The 10,080-nt window shown below is 32.7% G+C and overlaps 1 protein-coding gene across 1 annotated transcript; it reads right to left on the bottom strand.

Annotated features, from left to right (window-relative positions):
• Positions 1 to 4,300: 4,300 nt before the first annotated feature.
• LOC107466579 (uncharacterized) lies at positions 4,301 to 7,793 on the bottom strand. Its single transcript, XM_016085578.3, has 4 exons — positions 7,448 to 7,793; positions 7,125 to 7,313; positions 5,702 to 5,932; positions 4,301 to 4,846 (listed from the first exon to the last, which is right to left on the bottom strand). Exons 1-4 carry the CDS (start codon positions 7,764 to 7,766, stop codon positions 4,590 to 4,592), a joined length of 996 nt encoding a protein of 331 aa, XP_015941064.2. The 5' UTR covers positions 7,767 to 7,793; the 3' UTR covers positions 4,301 to 4,589.
• Between the last annotated feature and the right edge of the window lie 2,287 nt (positions 7,794 to 10,080).

Genomic DNA, 10,080 nt, shown 5'->3' with positions numbered 1-10,080 from the left:
TTTAAATTTCTCTAAAACTAATTTAATCAAATACTAATATAATATTAAAACTAAATTACTTAAATAATATTTAATTTATTCTAGTCCTTAGACATGTATAGATTAGAGTCATTCTCGTAACGATAACCAACTAAAACAACATCATAAGTTCAAACATTTAGAATTTGTACAAATTCAGACCATTCCCTTGTTAAATAAGTTTCATCATCCGCTATCTATGCAATGTGACAAGGTGTAGAATTGCCATACCGAGAAACTAAACTGACCCTTATTCCTCTCAATGACATTGCATTGATGAAAAAGGTTGGTAATTTCTGTAAAAAAAATCACAATATGTTATAAAATTATTTTAATAACGAAAAACTTAAAATAAGAAAATTTAAATATATTACCAAGCGTTGAAATTGTATTTCCGAGTTTGACATAAATTTACCAAAACTGAACTTAAATTGAGGGAATTCAATCTCATTATGTGCTCTACTTTAAAGATTTTTATGTAGACGTAGAAAGTATAGAGGGGACGAAACTTGAACCTGACCTACAAAATTCCGTGGAAACAATTCCTCAATAAAAAATCAAGCTCCTCTCAAGAAAACTAAGTTTACCCATATTCTATTAGGTTGGTCATAATATGTGAGTAGATCCAACCATCATTCGATAAAATAGAGTTTACTGCCCCTTCTTTGATCGCTTACATCCATGTAGTTAGAACGAACTCAAATCAGTGAATACAACTCGATGAGGTATTTCATGGATGTGGTACATTGTAAACGATTGCGACAAAAAGGACAATCGCACTGGAATATTAGATGAAAAGAATAAGTTGGAGTAAGAACAATCATTAAATTATCAAAAAAATAATATAATAGAATGAGTATATAAAAAATACTATAAAAAATTATAAATTGTACTTTAAAATGATCAATTTCGATGAAAAATGAAGAATACATTCTTATTGTATAAAGTAGTAAAAGAAGAATAATAAATTAAAAAAATGAGTTAAAATCTAGGCTTATGTACTAAAAAAAACACTATATATAGACTTTATCAGAACAAAAATTATTGTGTAAATTAGTTATTATGAAGATAATTTTTTATTATTTACCTTAGTTATACATCATATATTTGTTTTGTTAAAATTATATGATTTTATCATATCATGATTAGGATCATAGTTTTTTTTATCATGATTAGAATAACTCGTGCCAATTTTATATTATTATTATTACTAATTAATAATTGATAAGTAGTTTAATAATGCATTAAATATTGATTTTATATAATTAAAATAAAGATATTTTTCTAAATTAATATAATTATGCATTATTCCTTAAATGCATTCATTTTGAAAGGAAAATGAATTTATGAGAAAGTGATACCTCACTTTTATTAGTTGAAAAAAAAATCCAATTTTAATATATTAAATAGATAGATAGATTAATTTAAATTCTAACTGCTATGCAGATTTTTAGTAAATCTTGATTAGTTCAATATCTATTTAATGAAAGTAAAATCTACTTTTTTTAGGATTATCAATTCTTTTTATGCACCAAAATTTTTTATTTTTGTCATGAAGAAGAAGTAAAGATTTTTTTTATATACTTTTCTTTAAATGAGGAATCAAGAAATCAAAATAAAATTGAAATATTCAAAAGTAAATAAATTTGCCTTAAACATAAAATTTGTTGCCAAGTAAATAAAAGAGAATGTGAATCAACTTTAAATATAACGGACTGAATTTAAATTTGTTGGAAGTATAAATTGTATGAATAAAAATGACAAAAATGATAAAAAAAATATAAAAGATGTGAAAGGAATCTTTTAAAAAAAAAATTATAACACTCAAAAAGTGGTTGAGATATGAATTTATATGAGTTTTTTTGAAAAAGAATTCTGACCCCTTGATGGTACCAAATCTTCTTAATTTATAGCTTGTCTATTATATTTTATTATTTATTTTATTTTTATTTTATTTGAAGCTCCTCAATTTATTTCTCACAATGCAAATTTTGTTTTATCAATAATTGAAATATTCATGTTGACATCATCAGTTGCTAGAAGAAGTGATGAACAAGTTGAAAGATATCAAGTTGGCTTAGCGAAATAGAACTATATTCAGGTTTAAATTGCATACTTTCTTGTTTTTTGAATTTAAGAATCATTTTTTTATAAATATTAAATATGGTTTTCTTAATTTCTTTCAAGCAAACAATTAAATAAAAAAAAGAAGTAACTTAATGCTCGTATATGATGACATAACTGGATTTGGATGTTGTATTACTTATTTTTTATACATGCAATTAAAATTATACTAAAAAAAAGTGTTACTTATAAATCAGAACTGAGATTTGAATTTGAGACATTTTATTGTATTTGAAATTTTTTTGAAATAAAATAAAAAAATTTTAATTTAAAAAAAATTCAATCTTTATTTTTTAGAATTTAATTATTTTTGGTTTACAGAATTTTGTTTAAGCTTTGGACAAATTCTAACATTATGGATGAAATTTACCTAACTCCTTGACATGCTCTACTACATCTTTCCAATTAAACAGACGTTATAAATAAAAAGATAATACGTTTTATAAATAAAAATGTCATCTATCTTCATCAAATATTTATAATAATTTTTTTATATGTATTATTGACTATTGACCTATATTGTAGAATTTTTTATACCGTACTTTTAACCATTTTTATTCCTCTTTTTTCACTATGTTCACCTTTATTCTTTCATTTTATAATATATTTAAATATCTATGACACTATAAAAAATATTGATGAGTACAATAAATATTTTGTAACACGCGTAGAAAGTGAAAAAATTTATTATAAATATTCAATGGAAGCATATGACATTTTTATTTATAAAAAGTATTATTTTTTTTATTTATAATGTGTGTTTAATTGGACGGGTGTGATAGAATTTGTCGAGAAACTACGCAAACTTCGTCCAAAATGTTAAGATTCGCCCTAAACCTTGGGTGAACTTCTCGTAAACTAACAAAAAAAATTAGATTCTAACAAATAAAGATGGAATAATTTTTTGGGAATTAAATTTTTTTTTATTTCCCTTTAGAAAAAATTTCTATTGTGTTCATTTATTTTTTTTAGTGCATTTCTTACAACTTAACGTTTTTCTTGTCAGGTTATACGAGGAGGAAAAAGAAGTAAAGTAAAAATTAAAATCGAATCTTAAGGATCATCATTGCAAAAATACTTTTTTTGTTTAATAGCTTTTTCTATTTTTTTTAAATTATTATTATTATTATAGCTTTTTAATAGTTTTTTTCTGTTATTATTAATAGCTTTTTTACTTAATAGCTTGTACTAATAATAAATGGAATATAATTGTATTTCCAGTTAAACAAATATGTTATTTGTTTCCTACTCTTTATGTTATTTTTTTTCTAACTTTTCTCCTATAAACAATAATATTTTCATTATTGGTATTACTATTATTAATTTATTATATTATTTGTCGAAATAGTTTAAAAAAATATTATTTATACACTAAAAAGTAATTATTATTATATTTTTAACTTTGAAAACTGACAAATTAGTGCTTTAATGAAAATGACCATGTTTTTATATAAAAATTTAAACGAATTCAATAAGACTTCTGAAAATTTAACAAAGTTATAATATTTTTTATTTTAACGCAAAATAGTTACTGATCTAACGGGCATAATGGACTTAGCCACCGAGAGATATTATCATTATTGAAAGAAAATAATATAAATAGAACTTGAATTTTTTTTATCTATGCACCAATGTGAAATCATTTTACACGACTCCAATTATATATTACTATCTATAAATGGTCATTTAAAAGCAATGTTGGCCAATATGTTGGCCTCACAAAAGCCACATCTCAGGTTCGAATCCCAGCCATAGCTGGGTAGTGATAGAACCTTTAGTGTGTGTGAGTGGGTGTGTGTGTTGTGTAACCTAGGATTGGGAGTTGTCCAATCCATCGACCAAAAAAAAAAAAAAAAAGCAATGTAATAAGTCTTACTTTCTATGAAGGATTGACTGGATATTATTCTTTTTCTTGATCAATTTTTTTACATTATATGCTTATAATAATAATAATGAGGTTAAGACTTAAAGAATATGAAAGAAACATCTAATGCATTTAGCATTTAAGAAGCAAAATTTATTTTTGCATGTCATCAACACCGCTCACAAAAAATGAGTTAGCATGAATCACTAGTGTTAGTACTTAGTATGATATCTAAAGCTGATTTTTTTTTTCTCTTTTTCTTTTTCTACTTCTATTTCTATGGCTTAAACAATGTTACAAAAACGCTCAAATATGAATAAAACTGAAAAGGAAAATATTTGATCTCTCATGCATTGTCTCTTCTTCCATAGAAAAATTTACAGGCCCACAACAGTTCAAAATTTAAAAATTTAGATACTGGAGTAAAAACATCAAGCATGCTGATATGGTTATTTTAAAACATACATTATTTTGTTTCTCTCTTTCTTCTTTGTGTGAGAAGTGAGAACCTAATCCTTGTCCTTGATAACACATATTTGGCTTTTAACAATCCGATTAATCAGGATCCTAGGTTCTAGTAGGACTAATATCTCCAGATCCTATTTACATTTTCGGATTTTATGCTGCCATGATGGACCTTTTTCTTCCCTACAGGATCAATTGTACCATTAGAATCAGGCTCCTTGGATTTTCTTGTGTTTAGAGGATTATCAGCATCTTCATGTGATTTAGCTTTACAGTTACAGTGTGCATGTCTATTTTGCGGTGGGGTACCATTCTTCAAAGGAGAACTACTTCCATTGCTAGTTTCGTTTCTGCTCCCGAACAACCTGTCATTATCTGAACACAACAATGAACAAGGATTTGAAGTCAGAATTCTGAGATGTCTCATATATCCAAATAAAGAATCTATAACCAGCTGATATCATAATATCGGTACTTAATACTTTCCAATATATGTTAAAACGGTTATTGAAAACTTCTCCTCCATCTGCCAAGCGTGGAAGTTCTTTACTTTTTTAAGGATATTGTAGGTTCTTATAAGAGAGATGAATCATCAATCATGATAAAAGTATCTTACGAGGCTGAAATGCTTTGGTTTCAAATTTCTTCAAATAGACTCCAGAACCACATAAAAATTTCCATTCAAACAACACATTTGCATCTTTCTAAGAATTCTAGACAAAACTTAATGCAATAATTGGCAGCCACATGCATCCTTTTTTTTTTCTAATTGAATGTATTTAAAGGTGGGATGTCACAAAAGGCTTCACTATAGATGTTGAGAATTACTGAATTAGTGATTAGTAATAAAGCAATAATGGTCAGCTACAAGCACCTATACTATTGCAGGTAAATTCCAAATGGAATAATTTAAGAAGGTGGTATGCCAGAATAGGCTTCATTGGAGTTGTTGAGAGTTTAGTTATCAGATTAATTGAATAGAACAACTAACACACAATGGCACTACCAAATTCTACTTTGAGCACACTCCAAAATCCATTTCCTAATGCCATGAAAGTACTTTATGACTTGCATTATCTATAACAGATCCCGTAAAAATCTTAAAAAGCCATGTTCCAAACATGTATCAGAAATTACTTCGCTCAGCTTCAATGACCAATCAAAAGAACCCCAATGCATTCATCTCTTCATTAACTGAATGGTAAGATGATGAAAAGTCATGAGACTTACAAGGACTAGAGATGACAGCACGAGGGCGATGAACTCGACAGGCCCTAGTATTTATTTTGTTCTCATCAATACTGTCGTCCTTCTCAGGTCCTGTTGATCCCGAATCCGAAGATAAACTGCAGTCTTGAAAAGCTTCATTTATCTGTACTCGTGGAGAAGACACCGGTGGCACATAGCACTTTGGTGCGTTAACCATCGATGATGGCTTGGAGACATTTTTCTTTCGAACTACTATAAAACCAGACAAAGATGATTGTATATTAGAAGAATGGAACAGACAAGACCCTACCCTATATCAGTTTCACTAAATGCTTCACTAACTGCAGAGTGCAGACCAAATTTTACACACAACAAATGAGATAAAATAATAATGTCAACATTCCATATATAATTCTTCAAACATAAAAATGATAGGGAATAGCTAAAACCACCAAGATTGAACAGGAAAAAAAAAAGAATCTTAAGTCATCCATGTGATTCCATGATTCATTGCTTGAAACATTTTTCCCCTCCCTTTGAAGTAAATAGTGTCTTTGACCCAACTGAAAAACCATAGTCAAATTGCAAGTGCAAATTCATATGAATAGGCCAATTTGTTTGATCAAGGATAACAGCATCCTCCAAGCTAAATTAGAAGATGGCAAATTCTGTTTTGTGCGTGATTTGCGGATCACAAACATAGAGACCTCCCATCCTAGATCATATCTATTCAGCCCCGTTTGGTAGCTATCTCAGGGCACAAATACAGAGACATAAACTTGCTTGAAGAAAGAGACAGATATACAGAAACAAACAAAACATCCATATTCTTGGACAAGATTTGCAGAATTTGATGTCATCCAAAAACTGGGGATAGTGAGAACAAAGACAGAGTCACAAATTTTCTGTCCATTCTCTGTCTCCATTCTCTTGGTCTCCCCATAGAAGTTTGTGAACAATTCAATATATTTAAAAGAAGGTGGGTACTCATGTATCTTCATGTTGAAAATGATAATCCAGATGCTGACGCATCATCTAACCCTTGTTAGCCATTATCTTCGCATCAAAGAATCAGCTCCTAGAAGTTGGAAGTAGTTACCACTCGACTTAGAACTTTCGTATACAGTTTAAAAATCCTCCCAAAAAATTAAAGAAGCAAATTAAAAGAAGTTTATGAACAATTCAATCTATTTAAAAGAAGGTTGTTGTTACTCATATGTCTTCATGTTGAAAATGATAATTTAGATGTTGACGCATATTATGCTAAGCAATCAAACATACCAAATCATCCAACTGTTATTAGCTATCATCTTCACATCAAAGAATTAGTTCCTAGAAGTTGGAAGCAGTAATCAATCACTTAAGATTAAAAACCCTCCCAAAAACTTAAAGAAACAAATTAAAAGAACAGAAATTAGAAGCAGGTGCAAGGAATTAAAATAACCTGAAGCAGAAGGAGAAGGAGGACAAGTAGAAGCAGGAGAAGCATAACAAGAAGCATAAGGAGAAGGAGAAGACGGAGGTCGCAAGCATGAAGGAATGAAAACCTTCAACCTAGGGTTCCGTGCATCACCATCATCATCCTCCTCCTCGTTTTTATGAACTTGGTGCCTCACTTTCACCCTCGGATACACTGCATAGTAAGTATAAAATTAATTTCCAAACACAAAAAAAAAAAAACAAGAAAAACCGAAACATCAATCTCAGACAAACATATGAACAAAACCATAAAAAGAAAAAATGATGGTGATGATGAGGAATACGCACTTGTTTTGTTCGTTGGAGAGTTCATCGTTTGCTGATGATTAAACAGAGAAGAATTGAATTGAATGAATGAATGAATGAATGAAATGTGGGGTTTTGGAGAGAGTCGGCCTCCGATCAAGTGATTCCGAGGAGGTGGTGGGGGTGGGGTCCAGTCAGTGTGACACCAAGTTCCATTTGGAATTTGGCATCGTTTGACCTTTGGCCATCCAATTTGGAAAGGGGGTCCGGTCAACGTTGCTTTCCCACCGCCATGGATGCTGCAATCTCCTACGACAGGCGGGGGATTGCCGTTGTGATTTGGGATCTCTCCAAAGTCCATTTTCCAATTGGGTATAATAATCTCACTTTATTCACTCAATCTCACGCCTGCCTTGCACCTGCTATTTTCAACCAATTATAAATGTCCATAAAATATTAAAATTATTGTCAGAAGCTAATTATAATATTTAGTTATAGTTAGTTATATTTTATTATTTTTTAAATAATTTATTATATTAGTGTTCATACCCTGACCTAACGCTAAGACTCAGGTCCAAAATATAGATTCAATCATAAGGTTGGGCTCCTCAGAACACCGACCTTCTCTTTAGAAGTCGGTTCTTCCCACGACTTGCTCTAAAGAAGTCGGGAGCAAAGATTAGCTGGCAGATAATAACTGCCCCTAAAATCTCTCAACCCACTTCTAGGAGTCATATCGTAACCTCCCTAAGATAAATGGACGGTTATCCACCCTAAAAGGTGAAACTACTCCAACGGTGGTTATTGGTTCACCACTATAAATACACTGACACCTCTCAGGTATCTCTAAGTCCCAATACTCTCTAGACCTGCTCACACCCTTGCTAACTTAGGCATACCACCCCCCATTCTCTCACACTCACAAGTCGGAAGGAGTCTCTAAAGGCGCAAACCCGCTCAAAGGCTTCCTCCTTCATACGATTGGGCCAACCCAACGAGTCCAGCCCATTAACCTCTGGTTAACCAACGTAATATTGGCGCCGTTGCCGGGGACCCGAGGGATCAACCAATAATGGCGGACAACTCACCAGAAGATGGTTATACAGCGTCTGATTCCGAGCAAGAAAATTCAAATATCGGAAACAATGACGCAGACCTGACCCTTCATCAAGGAACCAGCGACTAGCATAGAGAAGGCACCTCTGAGCTCAAAAACCCAAAGGTAAACTCCTTGGAAGGACAAGAATCTGGAAAGGAAGGGTCACCCCATGCAACCGAACTAATAGGGCTGGTCCACGGCCACCAAGGTCGCCTGGAGCAACTGGAACAAGAACTAGAACGACAACGAGAGGCGGAGCGAAACCTCAGGGAGGAAATAGAACGACGAAAAGAGTTGGAAGAAAAACTCTTAAAACTTGAATTCTCCCTCAAAAGCCGGAACTCCCGCGGCGACCGAGAAGAGTTGCCTCTGGGAGGAGAGGACCCGTTCAGTGATGACATAATGAGGGCGAAAGTTCCAAGAAACTTCAAAAGCCCTGATATGAACCTCTATGACGGAACCACAGACTTGAAGCATCACTTAAGCAATTTCAAAAGTCGGATGTATCTGGCTGATGCTTTTGATGCAACTGCTGCAAGGCTTTTCCGACCACCCTATCAAAAGCGGCGATGAAGTGGTTTGATAGCCTCCCTCCAGGGTCGGTTACCAGCTTTGAGGACCTCTCAAGAAAATTCCTAATGCGATTCTCCATCCAGAAGGATAAAGTAAAACACGCACTGAGCCTCCTGGGAGTTAAACAGGAGGTCGGGGAACCTCTGCGTGATTACATGGAAAGGTTCAACAAAACATGTTTGGAAATTCAAGACCTACCCACAGAGGCAGTTATCATGGGATTAGTAAATGAACTTAGAGAGGGCTCCTTCTCTCAGTCCATATCAAAAAGGCACCCGACCTCTTTGAGCGATGTACATGAGAGAGCAGAAAAGTACATCAACATGGAGGAAAATGCCAAACTACAGGAGCCCAGCTGGCGACTGGGGCCCCTCACTCAGCAAAAGAAAAAGAAAGGGAGCCTAAGAAAAAAGAGGAGGTCGGCCCCGACAGGCCTAGGAGATATCAATCCTACACTCCTTTAAAAGTCTCCCTAGTAGACGTATACAGAGAAATCTTCAACACTGAAATATTGCCGCCTCCCAGACCCATCAAAAATAAAAAGGGGGGAGTCGCAGTGACTACTGCGAGTACCATAAGCTGTATGGCCACTGGTGGACGAAATTGTGATTGCCCTCTTTGTATTTGCATGAGATTTATTTAATGGCTCTTTGGCATATGTGATCACAACTACGTTCAACTTAACCAGCAAGTGTATTGGGTCATCCAAGTAATACCTTACGTGAGTAAGGGTCGATCCCACAGAGATTGTTGGTATGAAGCAAGCTATGGTCACCTTGTAAATCTCAGTTAGGCAGATTATTGGTTTAAATTTGATTAATGGAATAAATAGAAAATAAAAGGGATAGAAATACTTATGTAAATCAATAGTGGGAATTTCAGATAAGCGTATGGAGATGCTGAGCTCCTCTCGTATCTCTATTTTCTTATTACATTCATCCAATCCTTTCTACTCCTTTCCATGGCAAGCTGTATGTAGGGCATCACCGTTGTCAATGGCTAC

Source organism: Arachis duranensis, chromosome 9 (genome assembly GCF_000817695.3).
Source record: "Arachis duranensis cultivar V14167 chromosome 9, aradu.V14167.gnm2.J7QH, whole genome shotgun sequence".
NCBI classification, from domain to species: domain Eukaryota; kingdom Viridiplantae; phylum Streptophyta; class Magnoliopsida; order Fabales; family Fabaceae; genus Arachis; species Arachis duranensis.
This window is presented reverse-complemented; position numbering and strand designations above follow the sequence as displayed.